The 22,296-nt window shown below is 55.4% G+C and overlaps 1 protein-coding gene across 4 annotated transcripts; it reads right to left on the bottom strand.

The window, feature by feature from the left end:
- Nucleotides 1-3,222: 3,222 nt before the first annotated feature.
- PTGES3L (prostaglandin E synthase 3 like) lies at nucleotides 3,223-17,908 on the bottom strand. Of its 4 annotated transcripts, XM_075059759.1 has the most exons (17): nucleotides 17,829-17,867; nucleotides 15,304-15,435; nucleotides 15,085-15,151; nucleotides 14,339-14,437; nucleotides 13,485-13,574; nucleotides 12,038-12,091; nucleotides 9,317-9,442; nucleotides 9,077-9,236; nucleotides 7,615-7,672; nucleotides 7,058-7,214; nucleotides 6,809-6,925; nucleotides 6,074-6,204; nucleotides 5,820-5,886; nucleotides 5,486-5,577; nucleotides 4,718-4,772; nucleotides 4,041-4,135; nucleotides 3,223-3,463 (listed from the first exon to the last, which is right to left on the bottom strand). In XM_075059759.1, the coding sequence occupies exons 1-17, from the start codon at nucleotides 17,834-17,836 to the stop codon at nucleotides 3,328-3,330; spliced, it is 1,644 nt and encodes a 547-aa protein (XP_074915860.1). In that variant the 5' UTR covers nucleotides 17,837-17,867; the 3' UTR covers nucleotides 3,223-3,327. The 4 variants fall into 4 exon arrangements, with proteins under 4 accessions (XP_074915860.1, XP_032628623.1, XP_032628624.1 ...); XM_032772732.2 differs by lacking the exons at nucleotides 12,038-12,091; nucleotides 13,485-13,574; nucleotides 14,339-14,437; ... (1 more) ...; nucleotides 15,304-15,435; nucleotides 17,829-17,867 and adding exons at nucleotides 9,556-9,632; nucleotides 9,667-9,757; XM_032772733.2 differs by lacking the exons at nucleotides 3,223-3,463; nucleotides 4,041-4,135; nucleotides 4,718-4,772; ... (6 more) ...; nucleotides 9,077-9,236; nucleotides 9,317-9,442 and adding an exon at nucleotides 10,553-11,232 and having other exon boundaries at nucleotides 15,304-15,417; nucleotides 17,829-17,908.
- Between the last annotated feature and the right edge of the window lie 4,388 nt (nucleotides 17,909-22,296).

The following is a 22,296-nucleotide window of genomic DNA, read 5'->3' as shown; positions in this document are numbered from 1 at the left end:
GGCCAGACTGACGGTCCATCGAGCCCCATGTCCTGTCTCTGACAGGGGCCAGGGCCGGATGTGCAGGGAATGAACAGAGCAGGGCAGTTATCCAGTCCCTGTCTGGCTGAGGGGCACATTCTAGAACAGTGGTTCTCAACCAGGGGTACACAAACCTGGGGGTACACACAGGTCTTTCAGGGCGAACATCAACTCATCTAGATATTGGCCTAATTTTACAACAGGCTACATGACTAGCACTAGCAAAGTCAGTACAAACTAAAATTTCATACAATGACTTGTACTTCCATTTCAGAGCAGTACATTATTTATGTTCCAGTTGATTTATTATATAATTATACTGGTAAAAATGAGAAAGTCGGCCATGTTCAGTACTAATGCGCTGTGACAATTCTGTATTTTGATGTCTGATTTTGTAAGCAAGTAGTTTTTAAGTGAGGTGAAACTTTGGGGTACACCAGACAAATCAGACGCCTGGAAAGGGTAGAGGGGCCTGGAAAGGTTGAGCGCCCCTGTTCTAGATGGCAGGAACTGAGGGGCAGCTGCAGGGCCATGGCTATGGGAGGAGCAGGCTCCGGCCCCCACCCTGCACTAGGGAGCTCAGTTCTGGGCACTGACACTGGCATAGCTGCACCATCACAGAGCCCTGCTGCAGGGGGGTTGTCGCAGTGTGTGCCCCAGCTTGGCCCAGCTTTCCCCCTTCCGGGCAGCCTCCTAGTGACTGACACCAAGCACCAACAAGGCCACAGCTCAGCTTCTCCACTTGCTGAGCTCAGGTTTCCATTTCAGGCCCGGAGCAATGGGGATTTGTCTCCAGCTTCCTACCATGTGCCCAATACAGCACAACTGGCGTCCTACCGATTGCTCTGTGCAGGGGCAGGACTTGACCTGAGAGTGAGAAACCACTCCTTTCTGGCCACGCTCCCTGGCACAGGGGAAGATCTCTGCTCCTGTGGCTCAGATCAGGAGTCAGGGCCGATGCCTGGAATTAGCTGTGTATTCAGTGGCAGGGGAAGTTCCAGCAGCAAGATATGTATGGGGTAGGGAGGTTGACTTAGGGCATTTGGGTTTGAAAGCTGAATGTCCATTCCAGGAGCTGCTCACCTGCATGCAGTATGGGCAGACAGCCTGGGTACCTGACCACGCCGACAGATCCCATAGAGCTTGGTTCCCATTAGCTTTATGCTCACACAAGGCTTCAGGCTTCCATCACCACCCTCCCTCCATCCCTCCCTATCACCACAGACCAAGCACAGGACAAAGACCCATACTGGAGGGGACAGGGACACAGATCCATTCAGGAAATTGGAACTGACGCCGCATTCAGCCTCATGCACCAACAGCCTCAGAGTGGCTCCTGACCTGTTATCAATAACTGTCACTAATCAGGCGAGGGGGTGTAGAGCGTGCACAGAACAGGAGGGAGCACCGCTCATTTCCTGCCCACAAAGGATGCTGGAGAGCCATGAGCCCCCCACTCCCCTGGGGGCAGTTTGGTATCTCTCAGACATGAGATTCCAGCTGCAATTTTCCTAAGTGCATTAGAAACTCAGATCCTATCATGTCTCACTGCTAGGCTCAGCCCTAATGATTCTTGCTGCCTCTACTGTGCAATGCAGTGAGTAATCCCAGCCTTCAGCCTCCTACCAAATCCACCTGGCCGGTTTGCTAGCAGCGCTGATGTCGCACAACAGGCTGAAATCTGGTCTCTGCTGTGACGTTACCTGCACGGCTGTGACCAGGAGTTAGAAATGTAGGCTGCTGTTGGAGAGACAGAGGCACTGCAGACGCATAAGTAAAGATGAAACTCATGGCCAGCAGAAAGGATGCAGACTCCTGCGCAGAGATGTCCCCAAGACACAGCTGCCAGACAGCTGCTTAGATTAACACTCCAAATGCTGGTATTCTCCAATCTGCCTGCCATCTGAACAGATCCTTAACTACATGTACCTCAAGTGAGCAAAGGGTTACATGTAATTTGTGACTGCATGGGATCACAGAGCGGCTAGTGACCACCCTGGGCAGAAGCATGAGCGGCTGCAATCCGTTTGTCAGTATGGTGCAAGATGTTGCTTCACCATTTCAAGGTAATGCCGGGCTGTCAGGGACTTTCTATGACAAACACTTGCATCAGGTTTGTAACTGGGTCAGCGCTAGGTTGGCAGAGGTCGCTGCTGAGTTCAGAGGTCAGTGATAGCATGTGCAACTAGGCTGGACCCACACTGTGCACAGTCCAGCTGCACCAGCATAAACCCTCCAGCACCTGCAGTGGCTTCAGAACATCAGCAAAGAACGGAAGCCGGCATGAACGCCCTGCATGAAGCAGGGATCCAGGTGATCGCGTCCTCCAGAACTCCCAGGACTGGTTCCTTTTCATCACCTTGACTGCCAATATCAGCCTTCTTCATCCACTTCCCCATCTGGTTCCAGCTCTGCGAGGCAGGGTGACTGAGAGAACAGCATGAGCCAGTCTCACCTTTGATTCCTGTCATAACGTTGCATCCCCCTCACCTCCAGAGGTTTCCTGTTGCCCTGGTTAAAGTGAAAACTGCTTGGCCAACACGAATGATGGTGCAACATCCTACCTCTATCACTCGGGCTCCTGCAGGCGTGTCCCTTGTCTGGAGGGCAGTGCGCACAAGATCCTGAACAGGGACTTCTGTGAGCTACCTTGGTGTTCTTCTCTGTAACGGTTCGCAACTGTCAGAGCCCAGCCCCCTACTGGGATTAACCTCCCTTGTCCCCATACTCCGCACCAAGTACATGTAAAGGAGTGCTTGTACTGGTCACAGTAACCCGGAATAAACCTGTTGCTCTTCAAGACTGGTACTGGCCACCAGTGGAAAATGAGGCAAAAGCCAAGGATCGTGGCTTACAGCACAATGTTCCCTGGGTTTGCTGGAGATTGGACCATGAGGGATGGCAAAGGAGCTCTGCCTGGCAGTGTAGTCCTCAGCCCTAGCCCAGAACATCAGCGCCAGGAAGCGTCCAGTTAATTAAGCTAGTTGTACCATTTATCTGGGGAAAGTCTGCAACACCATGGCCAGGCCAGTGGGAAACAGAGGGCATCAGCCCCCTGCCCAAATACACCTAACATTCCCTGCTCCTCTCCCCCCCAACCTCCCCCCATGCACCCCCTGGCATATCCCGGAGCCACAGGACCTGGTTTGAGGTCAAAGCCCAGGCAGCTTGGTCGTCAGGGCTCTGCGCGTGCACACATCATTCTCATAACACAACTTTTATTCGTCTAGAGGGAGTCAGCAAGTGACCCTGTCGTCCCAGGTCCATGAGCAGCAGATGGGGGAATCCTCTGGCGAGGGCTGGTCCTTACTCCTCCAGGGTCTGGTGGCCAATGAAGTCCTGGAGCAGGGCCTGCACCTCTGCTCGCCTGCTCATCCTGGTCGCCTTGCCTTGGAAGCGGTCCCGTTTCCCGGCTCCTTTGCCTTCCAGCAGTTCCGCCACTCTAAAGAGACAGATCCACATGCTGAAACCAGGAGGGCTGGATGTGCTCCCTCAAACAGCCCCAAACTGGGTGTCCCTGGGGGGCAGAGGAGGAAAATGGCCTGTCTGCTAATGCACTGGCCCTGCCTCAGATATTGAGCCAGATGCCAGTGAAATCAATTATCTGATAAAGCAGCCAGAACTTAATTTCCCTTCATTAATAATAATTGTAGCGTAGCAGGGGCGTAGCAGGGCGGCCTGCGCCTTTAAGCACCGAAGGCCTGGTGCCAGACAGCCCAGCTGGCTAATCAGACCCAGCTGAGAAAGGGAGGACAGGTTTTGGCTATAAAGAGCTGCAAGAAGTGGGGGCGGGGACAGAGCTGACAGACTGCAGCAGCAGCAGGAAGGCCCTGGAGAAGGAATACTCCAGGTATGACACCTGGCTGGGTAGAAATCTCCACCTGGAAGTTTTATTTTCCTTTTGTGAGTTTGTTGGGTGTTTGGACACTAACTAGGGCTGGAGGCTGACTTGACAGTGCTGAAAGTCCCCTAGCTGGTCAGGAAGGTTGCCAGACTACGGGGGTCACAGAACAGTTTACCTGGGGCCTAATTTTTCAACCACTTCACTGGGCCCAGCCAGGAGGAAGAGCCCAGCTGCCTTCTCGTCTCCCACAGTCAGAAAGAGCAGGGTGTCCTGTAAAGAGAGATGGATCCTGCTGCAGAACATCTCTGCATCCCCCCCGTTTCGAGCAGTGAGACTTGGGAGTCCCATATGTGAGTAAGAACACCCCTCCTCTTTGCTGTGAGCAGGTTGCTGGAGGGGAGACTGTTTGGGGCACTACCTACCTTGGAGGGAGGGGTCGGAAATGGGCTACTGAGCCTTTTACTCCAGGTCACAAGCCCCCCAGGCGGTCCTGGGAGGCAGTGACTGGTGTCTGGTGACCCCTGTGTTAAATGAACTGGGGGGAGACCGGTGTCTGGAGCACCGGGACCTTTCCCCTGTTTGGCTCTAACTAGTCCATTGATCAACAGGAATAAGCTGGAGGAGCCCTGGAAATGAGCTTCCACCTCCCTGGGACAGGCAGAGCCCTTCCAGATCACAGCTGGGGGGCACCGATGTGGTAACAGTTTGGGCTGCAACATTCTGGGGAGAATGAGGCCTTTGTTTTCTGGTCAGTGTATTGTGAGGGCTGGTCAAGGGTGGGGAGAGACTACGTAGGCCTTAGAGGAGGCCAAAATGCCATCAAGGGGGGAGGACGAGCCAGAGAGAGCTCACCTCTGTCCCGATCTCATTGGCAATGATATTCATGAACTCAGAGTCACCGTCTTTCCTGTAAAGGGTAAAAACCATTTCAGAGATGCCTCTGGTGGTGAAGGCCTTCTGGCCTAAACGCTATGACAGAGCCAGAAACCTAACACCCCACATACACCAGACACTGCCCTGGCTTGGCTTTTGGTTGATTTTTAGAGTCAAATTTCCCACTAGCTTCTTACCAAACACTGTCAGGGAAGCTGGAAGCCAGACCCTGGGTGAGCGTGCTTTGTGCCAAGGGTCAGAGCTGTGGCCTCTCATCATTAGGGCAGTGATTAGCAATTTATACAGAAAAATCCTATGTTTCCCACCCACAAATGATGAATTATTAAAGTGTTTACTCTGTAACCAATGGAGCTCTTCCATTTTTTTGACAATACCACCAGCAGGGAGGGATAAGCAGAAAAATGTACTGCTTGGCTCTAAAACCAGCACAGTTCAACAGCCGAAATACAACCCCGTTAGACTTTAATTGTGAGCCTTTCCAGCAGGCCCAGGCAGTTGGTTTAATATTCTGTTTCCTTAGTTCAGGCTCTCCCTTAAAGAATGTCAGGATTTAATGGACCTCTGTTACAAACAGCCCTGAATGCACAGCAAAGGGATGCAGCTGCCATGCTGGCTTGTGTTATGGAGGAATTCACACTACATGATCACGATGCTCCCTTCTGGCTTTGGAATCTGTGAGTAAGACGCTGCAGCACCCGAGCCTCCTTCCCTGGATCTGTGCCTTACCTGTGTAACACAAACACTCGGCCTCGGCCTGGATTGCTTTTGAAGTTCTGTGCTGTCAAAACGGCGAGGTCTCTAAGCAAGTTCAAGTTGTTCTGCAAGGGAAGCAAACTCCATGTTGCAGACCCAGGAGTCAGTGCGAGAACACGGGATGGGGTGGAGTGGGGTCGGGGATGGAGTTTCCTGAGACAAGTGGAGTCACAATTTTCACAGCTTCCAGGGTCAACACAAGGGAGATTCTAAAACTTAATTCTCATTGAATAAAATTATTCAGAACACTGTTGCTGTTACCAAAGCTCAGACCCTCGACGGAGTGACTGCTGGGCCACAGCCGTACCTTCTGAAGCAGCTTCACAGAATTCTGCAGCCTCTTCACAGCCTCCACATGCTCCTCTGCTCCGTTTCTGGAAAAAAACAAGGGAGAGTTCGGGCTGTCAAGGCACTGGACAGAGAGGGCTCCACCAGTGAAGCCGTAGCAGACAACATACCACCCGAGCCAGGAGTTAGAAATGCCCTCTTTAGGGTCACATGCTGTTCCTCTCTAGGCAAGAAGGAGAAGCAAGGATAGAGGAAACTGGGAAAGGACATTACTTAAGCAGCGAGGTTAGTGCCTTCTCGATGCTGTGGCTTCGCTCGACGGACTTCAGTACTCTATTTCCTGCCAGAAAGACCAAGTTGGTTTTGTTCTTTTTTCCCTTTTCTGTGCCAAGGAGCTTAATAACCTTAAATGAGAAACAAACACCCTTATCAGAGAGGTACAATGGTGTATTACAGACAGCTAAAGGTCCATTAGACCATGTGTCATTGTGAATGTCGACTTTCTATCACCAGAATTAAACCCACTGAAATCAGCCTTCAAATACAGCCAAAAAATAGATGAGACACTTTCATTAGCCATGTGCCATGCTGTCTAGCGCGCCTGGACCTAGTGTGCCAACAAGCCTTCTTTACCCTAATATCCCACCCCACAGCGCACCAGGCATACCAACTGGCAGGGAAGGGTCATTTGTCTTATCAAGCTGACTGTAAGGACATCGAAACCCAGAGGCAGCTCTGGAATTAAATTTTCATCTAATTCTGCATGAAGAACACGGGGGATTGTTCACTGGTGGCAAACCCTCACTAATGCAGTGGTGTGGGGGACGAGAGTGGACAATGGTAACCACAGGGTGCAGGGCTGTGTCCCACCACTCTCACTCTGGCTTGTGATTGGGGTTCTCTGTCCAACAGGGACAATCTGCAGAGGGTCCAGGGATTCCTACTGTACCAGCTGATCTACAGGCCGCTGCCTGAGCACTGAAGTTGCTGAGGCAGTGCAGTCCTTACCTGCAGGTCACTTAAGTTGGAGACGTGAGTCCCGCAGCACATGTTGTCGTCTATGCCCTCGATGCTTATGATACGCACTGGCCCTGTGTGGTTATCTGGCAAACCACGGCTTCTCACCTAGCAAGAGAACCAGAAAGGCGAGCATGGCAACCCACGTCCCTGGGACTAAAAGGAGACTGGGTGGCATATTCCCCTCTGCCCCACGTGGCTCTGAAATGAATTTTGCCAGCATCCTCCATTGCTACTCACCGTCTCGATCTCTGGGTCATCCTCCGAGTGCTCCCTCACCACCACAGGAATACGGGCCCGGATTTTCTCATTCACGTTCTTCTCTAGGGCCTCCACCTGTTCTGCTGTCACCGAAGGTGTGTCCAGCTCGATGACAGTGCGCTGATGGCCTAGCTCCCTGCAAGGACCACAAACATCAGACACACCTGCCAATACAACAGAGGACACAGGCTCAAACGTCCCTCTGCGCAACAGTGGGCATGTGCAGGAGGAAGCACCTTGGAATTCTGTTACTGGAGCAAAGCACGTGCCTGCTCTCTCTGTGTATATTGTTTATGTAGCACCAGCTGTGTGCTTGTGTTTCTGAGAAGGGAACAGAGAGGCAGAGCAACACTCCACACAGCTTCTCTTCAGTCACAGTGTGGTCACTTCTACCATGCCTTCTGCAAGCTGAGTGGAATGTGTCTGCACGCCACGCTCCCTGCATTTATCAACATTCAGCCCTCAGGACCCAGCACTGTGGCACAAGCCAAACAAGGTTTAAGGACAGAGTTAAAAAGAACACTTTTCCTGCTCACCATGAAGTTGTTTTGAAACCAAACATCAGATCTGCAAAGGCAGTGATGAGATGCTGCCCTGGAAGAGAAGTGCAAGCAATGGCTGTGAGGTTTTAGTTTATTTTCACTAGTGCTAGGCGTGTGCGCGCACACACCCTCCCCTACTCCCCCAGCCATCCCTGGGAACCAAAGAATGTGACTGCCTGTTGAGAAGAGTTCAAATCAGACAGCATCTCTCTGCTCCAAGTCTTCTAAAAGTATTTGTTTATGACCCAGGACAGCGCCTGCAAGGCTAGCACCTACCTTCTCAAGAGTTCCAGAAATGCCACAGACAACCCAGCAAACTAGCCCCTCCTAATAGAGAAAACTAAGTGGTCACTAGCCACATCACCTACAGAAGGAGTCACTGATATCCAAAACCATTCTGGGATCACGGGCAACATGACTCTGCTTTATGGGCAAGTCTTGTCCTCGCCCTGCACGGTACAACCCAGCTCTGACAGTGCTGCAGAGGTTTGAACACCATGATAGGGTCTTATTTTAATGGGCTGTAATAATCCTTCCCTTTTTTGTAGGCCATTGGGTAACTTTGCCCCTGAATGGGGTAAAGAGACCCTGGTGGCGTGTATCACACCCCCCAGGCCTCCATGGGTTCTAGAGATGCATTTGGTATCCATGAAACACATAGGGTTGCCAGATATCCAGTTGTTGACTGGAGTGCCCAGTCAAAAAGGGACCATGGCATCTCCGGTCAGCACTGCGGGACTAAGGCAGGCTCTCTGCGGCTCCAAGAAGTAGTGGCATGTCCCCGCTCTGGCTCCCTATATGTAGGGGCAGCCGGGGGTTCCGCGCGCTGTCCTTGCCCCAAATGCCAGCTTCACAGCTCCCACGAGCCAGGAACTGCAGCCAAGGGGAGCTGCGGCAGCAGTGTCTGTGGATGGGACAGCACGCAGAGCCACCTGGATGTGCCTCCCCGTAGGAGCTGGATAGGGGGACATGCCCCTGCTTCTGGGAGCTTCCTGAGGTAAGCGCCATCCGGAGCCTGCACCCCTGACCCCCTCCCATGCCCCAACCCTGATCCCCTTCTAAACCCCTCAATCCTGGCCTGGAGTCCCCTCCTGCACCCCAAACACCTCAGCACCACCTGAGAGCCCACACTCCCAGCTCTCACCTTCCCCACCCGCTTTGTGCCCTGAGCTCTCTCCTGCCCTCTGAACCCTTCGGTCTCACCCTAAGCCCCCTCCTGCACCCCAAACCCCTCATCTCCAGCCCCACCCTGAAGCCCTCACCCCCTCCCACCGCACCCCAACCCCCTGAGCCAGCCAAGTGAGGGAGGATGGGAAGAGCAAGCAACAGAGGCAGGGGGATGGAGTGAGGGCAGGGCAGGAGTGTTTGGTTTTGTGGGAGTAAGCTGGCAACCCTAGGAAACGCAGGGGCCCTAGCCCGGCAGGAGCCATATTCCCCGGGGGCCAAAGCGGGTCACCTGAGTGCTGCTGCATGTGGTCAAACCTCCTGTCCCAGTCCACCGTCAGCAGCACCTGGCGGCCCGGCTCCAGCGGCGTCTGCACGAAGTGGACAGCGGCCGGGCCCTGCCGGGTCACGCGGAGCACGGGGATGTCGTCGATGAGTCCGCGGTCGTCGGGCTGCAGGGAGGAGCGTCCGGTCAGCAGCTGGGCCGCAGCCCGAGGCGCCGCCCCGCCCGCCCCGCCCCGCGAGCCCGTACCTGGCCCCCGCCCTCGGGGAAGAGAATCGTGTCCTCCAGCACCACGTGGAAGCCCCGCAGCGTCTCCTTCGCGCCGCCTTCGGCCGGCAGCTCCGCGGGGCGGCACGACGCGACCCTGGTGGTGAACTGAAAAATGGGGGCGTCACGCGGGGACCGGCACGCGCATGTCACGCGTGGGAGCCTCGCGCAAGGGCTCCGCAGCCCCGCGCGCCCCCTCCCCCGCCCCGCGGCTCCCGCACCTGCCGGGCCCAGCTGTCCCGCTGGCACTGGAACACCATCCCGGCAGCCGGGCCGGGGGGCGAGCGGGTGGGGAGAACTGGCGGACGGGGACGGCGAGAGGGAGAGGACACACACACGGCCGGCGAACGCGAGCTGCGGGCGGGGACGGCGAGTGGGAGGGGACACGCGACCTGCGAACGCGGCCGGCGAGTGGGAGGGGACACGCGACCCGCGGACGGGGACGGCGAGTGGGAGGGGACACGCGACCCGCGAACGCGGACGGCGCGAAGGGATGACGCCATGGGCCTGTCTATAACCCCTCCCCTGGGGCTCACTGCCGCAGGACCCACGGGTGTCGCGCCCCCATGTTTCATCCCTATGACCCACGTGTCCCCCGGGACCCACGGCCCGTCCTATGGGTCTGGTTGGGGGGGTCGGCGAGCACCCCCCACCCCTGGGCGGGATGAACCTGCCTCACAGCAGGGTCACACTGTGGGCAGGGGGGGCTCAGCATCTCCCCTGGACCCTGCAAGCGCCAGGCCCGTAGCCGCCCCCAGAGGCGCGTGCCACCCGGGTGCCCTCTCTGTCCGGGGTGGGGTAACACCTCGGGCCCCAGCGTGGCAGGAAAACCCAAGCACAGGAACAGCAGCCAGCCTGGCAGGTTTATCCTTTATTAACAGGCTCTCTCTCCACTTTGCTTCCCCACCCCCTAGACGCCTGGGAGAGACGGATGAGCGGAGAAGGGTCTCAGCAGCAAGAGGAAGTGGCAGGTGCCAAGCAGGGAAGACAGCTAAATCTCTGCGGCATGGCTGAGTACCGTCAGCACAGAGCCAGAGGCAGTGCCAGGGGAGGGAGAGAAGTGACTCAGGGTGGTTCGTGGCAGTAGAAGTGTTAATAACAGGGTGAAATGAGACACAGGAACCTGCCTGCCACTGAATGGTGTCTGGCTGTGGAGTAGTCTCCTAATGGAAGTGGCAGCAGTTCAAGAGCTTAGCACATTTGAAACTAGACTGCCTGATTCAATAGGAAACAGTCCCACTCTGGGTCTGACTTCAAGGGTGGGCAAAATGGGCGCAGCAGGGCTTTTGCAGCTCTAGGGTCTGTGATTGTGCAATTTGGAGCCAAAGTCTGAAGCAGGCGAGTCCCTGGCGCATTTGAACCACAGTGGCACTTAAACACTGCTACCTCCCTCCCCAAGTCGCTTCACCTCAGCAGCTGCTGTCATGTCTCTGTGGGGAAAAACAGGGAAGTCAGAAAATGCGCCCCTGGGTGGGGGCAGAGCAGGGAGTCAGGCCGTGAGGGGAGAGAAGGGGACAGGATGAGGGCAGGGGAGGGTCAGGCCCCCAGGAGAGAATAGGTACCACAGGGAATAGTGGGAAGGTGGGCAGCTATGTTACTCTCAGGTGATCCAGTGAATGCCAGAGCTGCACCCAGCTCTCCTGAGCCAGAAAGACAATGGCAAGGGCAGAGAATAAGGGCTGCTTGCAGTTCTCTCATCCCACCAGCCTCCCCTTAAGTCCTTTCAGATCCCAGAGGGCAATTGCCAGTGCAGCAGGGGGTGATATATGCGCTAATCCTGGTCACTGTCGGCAGATCAAAATGCACATCTCCCATCAGGTAACAGGGAGGCTCAGTTGCAGCCAGATCATGCTTCAGGGGAGTTCTTATCACCAGGGTCTGTGCTTTCAAATGTCATCCTGGAAAAGAGACGGAAAGTCAAATAGTGAGTCTAGGGTGGACACGGAGTGTTTCCCTTAATGCTATGTGTGACCATAGAACGGAGTGAAACAAGGACAGCCCATAATACCAGACACTCCGGGACCCAGGCAAGTTAGAAATGCTCAAGACTTCCAGTTTTTCCAGGACTCTGAAATGTGTGTTGGGCCTAGAGTGTGGAAGGAAACCCTGAAAAAACAGCCTCAACGACACGCTGCTGAGCATAAGCCAATGGTCACAGGGTCTGGAAGGAACCCTCCCTTGATGAGCTGCACTGCATATCTCATCAGGAGCATAAAGAGGGTTTTCAGCATCAGGGATTGGCTACTGGCACAGGCTGGAGACCACACTAGACAGGCCAGTCTTCTGTTCTAGTTGTGCAGGAGGTTTGATTAGATTAGATGCACCATTTGTTCCTCTGCACCCCAGAGTAGCAGCAGGCAGGATTCCTTGCTGGTTCCCTTCCTGCTCCTCCTGTGTTCTTAGATGTATTTTTCAAAGGACAGGGCAATGACAGTTATGCTGGGAGGTGTTCCCACAATTACACAGAGCAGGTCTCCACACCCAGAACACAGGGCCGCTTAGCATAGTGGAATTTCAGAGAACCGTTGGCCTGGAAGAAATTTGGCTTTAGTCCATGCTGAGATGAGGCTCCCCATTGGCTGGCAGAGATGGAGCAGTTGGGAGCCAGGCTTGGGCACTGGGAGGGGCAGAGGCAAAGAGCCTGGCTGTGTAAAACCACCCAGAACTTACTGTCTCAGCAAGGCAGTGACCAACCGTACTTACATCAAGGTCATCCATTGCAGGGGGTGTGCCTTTAACAGTGACCTTCTGCAGGAGCTGGACGGGAAACAGACAGTCATGGGAATAAAGAAAGGAACCCACAACAAAAGTGACGGGGCTGGAGTCCCTTCTCCTCCCAGGCATCGCCTTCCACCCTCAGGGATCCCAGCTCCCCTTGTGACACAGACCCACAGCAGGAAGAGGGAGAAGCACATGTGCTGTGCATGCTTGGCTCAGCTGGTTCATCCAAACCTTGCTCAGGTGGAAGTGACTTTGGCTGCAAGTTGTACCCCAAGGTTTCCACTGGATTTTAGCCCAGTGCCAGTGGCCGTTTTGGGGCCTCCTCACTCCGGTTGAAGGCAGCTCCCACAATGGGGCTCTACATAAGACAGACCCCCTGCTATCATGGGGTAGGATCCTTGATCAGGTGGATGGGGCACTAGATTGGGGTGCAAAAAACCAAGGTTCAGTCCCTGGCTCAGTCAGACTCCCTGTGTGACCTTGGACAAGTCCATTCCCTCGGGGCCTGTTCCTGCTCTGTACCATGGGGTTGATGCTTCCCTGTCTCTCAGAGGTACTGTGAGGCTAAATGCATTGACTAGGAGGTGCTCAGATAAGTACCTAGCTAGGCCAAAATAGCAGGTTTTCTACTCAGTCATTCTCCTACTATGGCTCTTACTCCGCCCTGGCTGTGCATTAAGATTCATGTCCTGCTATTGTCCATACCTCACTCCAGTTTGGCCAAAGCCATGGTGCATTTCTGCTCCTAGCCAGTTGGTGGAGATGCTGAGCCACACGCCAACAGCCACAGCTGAAATTTCTCTAACCCAGTGGGTCTCAATCTGTTTATCATTGTGGGCTGCATATGTGGCCCACAATGTGTTACCTGGGCTGCAGGCTGAGAACCACAGCATGGCCCCACACACCCTTATGCTCTGGAGTTGTGGGCGGAGGGCCAGCCAGCAGCCTGAACCCCAAGGGGTGGATTGGCGGCCTTTAGCACGCAGCTGGGCTATAGCAGGTGTGCTACTAGGGATGTGGGTTGAGAACTGCTGCTCTAGCCAGTCAGTCAGGAGACAACAGTGAGTTTTTAAGGCAAGCTGGGACATTACCCACGCAGTGCCGGGAGGAGATAAATTGGTTTTAGGGATAGTCATTTAATCATAGTCAATAGATCTCACAATAGGTTTTACAAAGTGCAGCAGCACTTGCCTGTACTGGATAATTGACACTTTACTGAGCTAATGCTCAGACTTTTCTCTTGACCCAAGGACTTTGCATTGAGTAACATGAAACAGGGATAACTAAGGAAGGCCCCTGCAGCACCTTCGTCCAGAAGGTCTCGGCCCCAGTGGGCTCTGTGTGGGGCCTCAGGTCACTGCTTGGGATCTTGTGATGCAGCTGTCTCACTGCTCAGACCCAAATATAAATGCAGTAACCTAAGACTTACCTCTGCGTACTGCTCAGTCATGGCCATTTCTGCCTCCTCATCCCCTTCCCAGTCTCGCCAGTTATCAAAGTCCACAAACAGCCAGACTGGCTATGAGCAAGCAGGAGAAACAGCATCACAACAGATGCAGCGCAGCGCTGAATGCAGCAAGTCTGATGCCTTTGGGGAAGGTGGGGACAGGCTGGGATGGGACAATATCAGCCCTGATCCAGCCCCAGGCAGGGGTGAGGGTTATGAGGCCTTCCATCTTTAGAGTACTGGTTCCACTCCAGCCTGAGTTCGAGGACCTATGGCCTTTCACCGCAAGGCACTTAGGGAGATTTGGCCCAGATTGGTATTGCCCAGCATTACCAGCTGATGGCTATTCGGCAGCCACTTGTTAGCAGTCCAGCATGGGGGTCTGTTGTCATGGACTCAACTGTGGTGGTGCCTAGGAGCTCTGCCCATGGTTCAGAGCCCCACTGTGCAGGGCACTGCACATACACAACAGAGACAAGGTCCCTGTCCCAAGGAACTTAGGAGTCCAAGCTGTACCCCGCCCCCCAGAAGTCTCACCCATCAGAGCTGAGCCAGGTGCAGTGAGTGGTGCTGGGCTGGTGTCTGTGGTACCTGCTCTATAGCCAGAGGATTTCGGTCTCTGGGAGCTGCTTACCTGGCACCTTTCACCAGCACTAACCGGGGCATAAAATCCAAACCGGCAATGCCAGAGTGACCAGCAGACAGTGCTGTGCCAGCCCCTGGCAGTGCCCACACTGCATAGCATGGCACCCACAGGTGGGAGAAACTCTGAGCTTTTCACTGGGGAAAAACAACTCCATAGGAAGGGGCTCCAGCTGCTCAGGCCCTGTGTTTACCTTGATGTTCTCCTTGGTGAGGCGCGGCCATGCCACCTTCTCCTTCCACTTCCTTATGAAGCAGGTGATGGAACGGTCAGAGCGCTTCTGCTGTGAGTCCTGCCAAGGGACAGAACAAAGACACTTTGCCTGACATGGCTTCTGGGCACCTCTCTCCCTCTCAATAAGCCATGATGTCCAGAATTATAATGAAGCCCTTCCCAAGCTCTGAGACACATGGGAAAGTCCCCAGAGATCAAGACAGCCTGCAGGAATCGAGGTGCAAATCTGGGCATGGGAGAGCTGGCTGTAAGAGGAGAATGCAGGAGAAGAGAGGGCTTTCCTGGGGATACCTGCATCTTCTCTATGCAGCCAGGCCTGCTGGGTGTCTCCGATTCACTTAGCTGAGCAAAATCCCCTGGGTGCAGAGGCAGTGATGGCCACAACCCAAAACAAAGCACCATTGGGGGCTGATGGGAAGGGCTGGGTAAGGCTGAAGGCATAGCAGCCTAATTGCATCCCTTGTTCGATGCCCAGCCGGGTCTCCCAGCCTCTGGGGATGGTGGGTGTCCGGGGTCATGCTCCTGTCTGAGCAATGAGATCACATGATGTGATAGGCCAGGATTGCCTTGGCCAGTGTGGAGGCATATCACTCCCCCTCCCCCCAAACCTTTCCTCGGGTTGTCATAAGCTCACGGTCCCTTTGGAGGCATCAAGGCCTGTAGGAGTTGGGCTTTGATGCCTTGCTGCACGGGGCGGCTGCTCACTTTGGAGTTCACCCTGGCATATAGGTTGATCTCGTTGTACATCTCCACGCCATCTGCATTTTCACAGCTGCCAAAACACACACTCAGTTAGCTCAGAACTGAGCTTGGGCCGCCTCTGTGAGGATCTCTAACAGGATCCTTCCTGCTGGCCCTGCCCTGTACAGTTCCTGGTTCAGGGCCATGCCACTGAGTGCCAGTTACCAGGGGCTGGAAGCTCACCTGAACACCACCCGGTGGTCTTCAATGTCGACTTTAATGTCTGTGCTGTCCTCCACGCAGAACTCCAGAAAGATGTACTGCGGGCGGTCGTACCACAGCGTTTTTGCAGGTTGCCTTGGCAAACAAGAGACCCTTCAGAAGGGATGAATTCCAGGGAGCAGAGTAAGAGCTGACATTTCTGTGCCACCTTTCATCTCACGACATCCCACAGCAGTAGGTTGTGTGTAAGGCATTGTGCGGAGTTATCAGAGCAGCAGTAAGCTGCCCTTGTTACACCTGCCTGGGCCAGACGATTGGCATGTAGGAACAGGGAGAGGGCGAGACCCAGGAAAAGGGGGCAGGTACCAGGCAGGCAAGAAGCTGGCTGCAGATTCAGCAAACTTGTTGCTACACTTCCAAAAAGCATCATTTTATCTTGGCAGCATCCCCGGAACTGGCCCCTCTCAGCACCTCAGTGACAGAGAATCCTGCAGCACCATGTGCTCAGAGAGGAACCTCCCAGAGACACAAGGCGTATGCTTTTGGGAGTGAAGCTATTGTACAGCCTGCATGTGCGAGGCAAGGGACCGCCCTCGCTAAGCACAGTCGCTCACTGGAGTGCAGTCACAACCCCCAAGACCCCTGCCCTCGCCTCGGAGAGTGCCCAGGCAGACACTGCTGGGCAAGAGGTCTGAGGAAAACACCTAGATCTGAAAAGTCATCCCTGCCTGCCAGACAGATCCCCAGAGAGCCCCTGCCACTGCACCATGGGGTCTGGGTAGTGGGGAAAGAGGAGCTGCGGGGTCTGGGGAGCAGGGATTTGTTTAATACTTGGTGAACAGAGTCTGAAATAAACCTCTAAATGACTGCACTCCTGAGCATCCCTCCACGTTTCACTGGCTGCCACCAGGTAACAGATTCACACCGACTCAGAACAAATTCATTCAGCGTCTCTCACTGCCAGTGAAGTCCAGCCCCTAGGGAGACTTTGCTATTCTGGGGACAGATTCTGGGGGTCGCCCTACTGCCATGTGGTCTCATTCACCTGAGCAGCCCCCTGCTTTATAGCCACCTCTCTTTGCCCCACAGGCGGCTGCCGTCTGCAAGAGCCAAAGGCTGCAGGGCCTGTAAACAGCCTGGGCGGAGGCTTGGGTAAGAAAATTCTCATTTTCCCATGGCATTTGCCTCAGCCGGGCAAGGGCAGGAGACAAGACAGGCCAAGCAGGGCCCAGAATTCACCGTGGAGTCATGTTACGGGAGCCCTGTACATTCCGCTGGCCCGGGCCACCCAGGGTCTGGGTGCACACGCCACAGCAACCAGCCTCCCAGCCCAGGCCCACAGACATGGGCAAGCAGGTTGGCTAGTGCTCTCAAAATGGCTGCATAGACAGGCTCTGAGGTTGCACTTGGGTTCTGAAGCTCACCCCCCTTCAGAGGCTTCAGAGCCTGAGCTCCTCCAGCCCTCAGTTGCAATTTAAAGAGTTTTTCTACACAGCTACTTGGAGAGCCCTGCTAGCCCAAGCCTGTCCCCTGGGGCGGGGAGGCTCCTGCTCTGGGCTGGCCCTGAGTGACAGAGAGCCTTCACCCTGTGTGCTGGGGCATGGAGGGGGCCCAGGCCAGTGGGGTGTCTCCTAGTGAGTTGCTAGGGCTGGAATAGGCGGGACTGTTTCCAACATGCAGGACACTTTCCAGGTTCCAGTCAGACAAGAAAAGTCCCAGCTGAGTATGTGAGTGTCCCAGTGACCCGAACTGGGCTGGTGGGTGGGGGGATGACCCAAGTGGGTGGTCCAGGGGTTGTGTCCCAGTGGGGGGGGGGGCAGTGACCCAAATGGGGGATTGTATCTCTAGTGGGGGTCCCAGTGACCCAAGTGACGGATAGTGGCTGGGGGATGTGGGCAGGGGTGAACTGAGTGGGAGCTCCAGGAGCCGTGTCCCAGCCGAGGGGAGCAGTGACTTGAGTGGGGGGTGCCAGCCGGGTGAACAATGACCCGAGTAGGGTGCCAGGGGTCACATCCCATTCCCAGCCTGCGGGGGAGTGACCCGGCTGGGGTGGGTGGTGACACAAATGGGAGCTCCAGGGGTCACATCCCAGCCAGGCTGTGTGTGTGTGACCCAAGTGGGGTCCCGGCGGGGCGGGTCGCGTCCCAGTGGGGGAGGGGTGACCCGAGTAGGGGCAGTGACCCAAGTGGGGTCCTGGGGTTCGCATCCCAGCCGGGGGGGGGAGGGAGTGACCCGAGTGGGGGCTGCCGGCCGGGGGGCAGTGACCCGAGTGGGGTCCCGGGGGGGAGTCGTGTCCCAGCTGGGCGGGGAGTGACCCGGCTGGGTACTGGAGTGGGTGGTGACCCGAGTGGGGTCCTGGGGTTCGCATCCCAGCCGGGGGGGGAGTGACCCGAGTGGGGGCTGCCGGCCGGGGGGCAGTGACCCGAGTGGGGTCCCGGGGGGGAGTCGTGTCCCAGCTGGGCGGGGAGTGACCCGGCTGGGTACTGGAGTGGGTGCTGACCCGAGTGGGGTCCCGGGGATCGCGTTCCGCCGCCCGCCCCGCTCACCTCGCCATGGCCGGGCTCGCTCTGCAGGCGACGCCGGGCTGCCGCCGCTATTTTGGGCTGCAGGCGGAGCTCTGGCCGCTTCAGCTGTCAGCGCCCGTCACAGACACGCTGCGCCCAGCCCGAGCCCCGCGGGGACCCGGCTCCTTCCCAGCCCGGCGCCACCGAGCCCCCACCCCCCCAGACACCCTGCGCCGTGACAAGCTGAGATATGGGGCTCAAGACTCCTGGGTTCTAGTCCTGGGCGGGAGGGGGTATCTGGGGACTAGGGGCTAGGACTCCTGGGTTCATTTCTTGACAGTGCCATGGGCTTGCTCTGACCTTGGTCAAATCACTTTCCCCATGCCGTGCCTCGGTTTCCCCTTCTGTCGTGGGGATAATGGCCTCTATCCCTAGGGGTTGTGGATGACAGGGGCTGTAGAAGGGCAAGTTCCAGAAGTGACCCCCGTCGGGCAGCCTAGGGGTGTGTAGGAGCCATTGGTGCTGGAGTTGCCATCACAGCCAGTCCACAGCCCCTCCTGCCTCCTCCCCACCAAGCCAAGGCCACCGGGGAGCATGGTACTTCCACCCTGAGTCATACAGCACTGGGGATGATGATGCCCCATCTGCATGTGCCAAGGGGGCTCTGAGCCCAGTGCCATGTGGTCAGGGGTGCAAGAACCCAGCAGCTAGGAGGGAGCAACCTCTCTTGTGCAGAGGTGAGAGCAGCGTGTGGCCACAGGCAAGGTGGAATGCTCCTCTCTATTGACTACAGTTAACCCTTGCCCTGTGTACAGGGTACTGGACAGGAGGAGTCCCGAAGGGCTTGGGAGGCCCCGCTTTCCTCTCTGTTGCCCACTGCTGCAGATGGATTAAGCACAGTTGACAATGGGAAAACAAACACCAGAGATGCAGATCACTGGTGTGGCCCCAGCGCTTTGTGCCAGCCCCTTTTCCCCTTGGCTTAGACTGGGTCCTTACCCAGGAGAGAGAACTGAGGGCATAAGGGACTGACTAGTTGTGATACATGAGCCTGCACCTGAACAGGCAAGATCCGGATGAACAAGAGTGCAGGTAACAGGAGGAAAGAGTCCAGCTCCAGACCAATGTCCTCCTGGAGGACAGGGGAATTACAGTTCTGGGACTTTGCGAGTAGTGGTGTCCTCTAAAGGCTCAGACGCAGGATGCTGGGCTGGAGAGACGGATGCTCTTGGGATGTAGTGACTACATTCCCCCACTCCTGAGCCCTAATGCCAAGGATGGGGGCCAGAGGTGGCACTAGGGTTTGGGCTGCCCTGATGGACTAGCCAGTGTCCATCCCCTACCAGCCCAGCGTCACTCAGATAAATGGTCACTGATGGTTTGCTGCCCCCAATATTATGCTGTCCCAAACTACTTACCTGTTGCATCCTATACAGGGAATCTGGGCCCTGATAGGATCCACAGGATTGGTAATTATCTTTAGGTACATAGGATGTGTGGTGTCAGTACCAAGAGCCGTGGGGAAAACACCCACTCCCCTCCCATGCCTTGTGTATGGCCCCTCAGCTAACTTGGCTTTGTCCATGTTGATATCCAGAGCAGCAGCCAGGCCTGGGCTGTCAGTCTGTGTGCTCTTTAGCTGAGTGGTTCTGACCCAGCCCTGCTAAAGCTGGAGTCAACGGGGGCCATGCTGCTCGGCACCTCTGAAAATTAGACCACTTATTCAGGTGCCTCAGTATGGATTTAAGCCCTATATTTTAGGCAGCTAAATTTGAGAAAATTGCCTAGAGGTTCCATTTCTGACTGTTCCGCTGTCTCGCTATGTAACCGTCACTTCTCTGTGCCTATCTGCCTGTCTCACCAACTGTGAGGGTGAATAGGGTTGTGCTGGTAAATTGTGGTGGAGATGAAAAGCCCCCTAGAAATGCCTGATATGTTCTAATGTGTCTACTGTTCATAAGCAGAACATGCACCACTCAGCTTCCTTCTGGCTAGAACATTTATCCTCTTATTGTGTTTCTACAGTCACACATCTGAGAACAATATGCAAATGAGCGAACTTGCAGATCTAAATTATGGTTTTCCCCTTCATCATCTGGGACATGCACTCCCACTGGGACATCCCCATTCATTACCATATAAATTAAAATTACCAGGGGGAGCAGGATTGCTGCTTCCATAAAGCTTTACTCAAGAAAAACTCTTGCAGCAAAATGTCCCATTGCCATTTCCAAAACGACAGCTGGCTGCGATCTGTGTCTTAATGAGGCTGAACTTTAAAGTGAAAACTCTCTGCTTGAGTCCTGCCTTAGTCCTTTAACCTGGAGTTCTCATTAATACCACCTGTAACGAAGGCACAGCGGCTCACGGGCAGCAGGAATTGTATTTGTCTCACACAGTCCTGTCACATTCTTGATTTCAACTGCAGAAGTAAATAAAAGATGATTTACCACTGATACATGCGAGCCTATTACAGAAAACAAAATGTTTATGTGGAAGTTTCCTTTAATGAATCACAGATGACAGAAAGGCTCTCTGCTCCACTCTCCAGCTGGGGTATTTGTCATTGCTGATGGCTTGATTCTGTAGGTTCCATTTTGTACCCTTTAGTTACTGACTGTTAAGTGAGGACTAAGGATTATTTTGATTGTTCTCCATAACAACACCAGTTACAATAGCAAATTTCATCCCTGCAAGCTGGACAATTGTCATTTCATGATGTCCCCAACCTGACCTTTGAGGAGTGACTGCATTTGTGGGGGGAAAGTATGTGGCTCCCTGTTCCTTATAGGAACCCCCTGTTTCCCTACACTTGAACTCCACCAGCTTGGAAACCAGTTACCTTTGTTACCCTCTGCAATGTGATTAGATGTGCACATAGTGGAGTGTGTTATGTGTCCTCTAGAGGCAGCTACAATTATATTTCTTAGCACAGGAAATCCCAACAGGACCACAGCACCCACAATCCATGCAAGAAGTTAGGTGAGTCTGTGGTTTGAAGGGTGAAAATTAGAGCCCAGGGCACTGTTACTTACAAGTCTCAAATGTTCTGTCTTTCCTTATTAATCATGAACTCCACATGTCTACATTATGGCACGTCAACCTTTCACACAGGGTTGACTGGGTGAGATTAGCCAGCCACACCGTGATCAGTCTCTGGCCTCCTTAATGAGCCTGAGAGGATGCTACAGAGTGACCTGAGTGTCTCACACTTAGAAGCTAAGCACGTTGCTTTTGCAGTGCTCCCCAGGCCCTTCTAAGGGAGGGATGGGGGTCAGGCAGCCTTCGGCCGTACCCGTCGGTCTCGGGGCTTCGGCAGCAATTCGGCAGCAGGTACGCCGAAGGGGCGGGACCAGCAGATCACCCACAGAAATGCTGCCGAATCCGTGTGACCAGGGCAGACCTCCCGCAGATACGCTGCCGAAGGCTGCCTGACTGCCATGCAGGGGCAGCTCCAGGCACCAGCACGCCAAGCCCGTGCCTGGGGCGGCAAGCCATGGGGGGCGCTCTGCCAGTTGCCGAGAGGGCAGCAGACAGGCTGCCTTTGGCGGTATGCCTGCGGAGGGTCTGCTGGTCCGATGGCTTCGGTGGACCTCCCACAGGCTGCCGTCGAATCTGTGGGACCAGGGAGCTCCCACAGGCAAGCCGCCGAAGGCAGCCTGCCTGCCCTGCTTGGGGCAGCAAAAAGCATAGAGCCGCCCCTGGATGGGGGAGGAGGGAGCCAACAAAGCCCCTGGCCTGAGGGGAGGGGTATAAGGGAGGGGTAGAATGGGGAAACTAGGTGAGGAGTGAAGAGGGGCAGAGGGTAGAATCAAGGGCACAAAGAGCCCCGGCATGGGGAATGGTCGTGTAGGCTAGAGGGACATGGCGGGGGGACACACAGAGCTCCTGGCATATGACAGAGGGGGGAATGGAGGGACACAGAGACCCTGGCAAGGGGAGGTAATGTGGCGGGGGTTGCAAGGAGTCCCTGCAGTAGAGGGGTCTGGGACACAGACACACATGGAGCTTGTGGAGCAGAATGAATGGAGCCCCTGATCTGTGCAATGGGCTCAGCCTGTGTCTGACCCTCTAGTATAATTACGAACATCTTCAATCTCAAAGGACTTTACACACCAAAGCACGAGGACCCACTTCTGTGGCACAGAACTGCAGCTACCTCTGGGGTGAAACCCATCAGGCGGCACGATCTGAACAGCAGCCCCCTCAGCAACTGGGGGGGATGGGCCCTGGGGCAGGGGACGCGGTGGGCTGGGGGGCGCCCAGGCGATTGGCCCGGGGAGGGGGAGGGGGCGGGGCCAGGAGTACGTTTGACCTACAGGGTTGTTCCAGCAGGAACTGGGGAAGCCCCGCCCACACCACGACCCCCGCCCATTGGCAAATGTTCCAAGCACCGCCCCGTTTCCCGGAAGCGGTGCCGCTTAGCCCCGCCCCCTCGGGGGACCGGCGGCGCTTCCGGGAAGATGGCGGCGGCGGGGGCGGCCGAGGCTGCGGAGCGGCCCCGCTAGCG

This window comes from Chelonoidis abingdonii, chromosome 21 (assembly GCF_003597395.2).
Source record: "Chelonoidis abingdonii isolate Lonesome George chromosome 21, CheloAbing_2.0, whole genome shotgun sequence".
NCBI lineage: Eukaryota > Metazoa > Chordata > Testudines > Testudinidae > Chelonoidis > Chelonoidis abingdonii.
The sequence above is the reverse complement of the archived record's forward strand: the minus strand, read 5'-3'. Positions and strand labels throughout refer to the sequence as shown.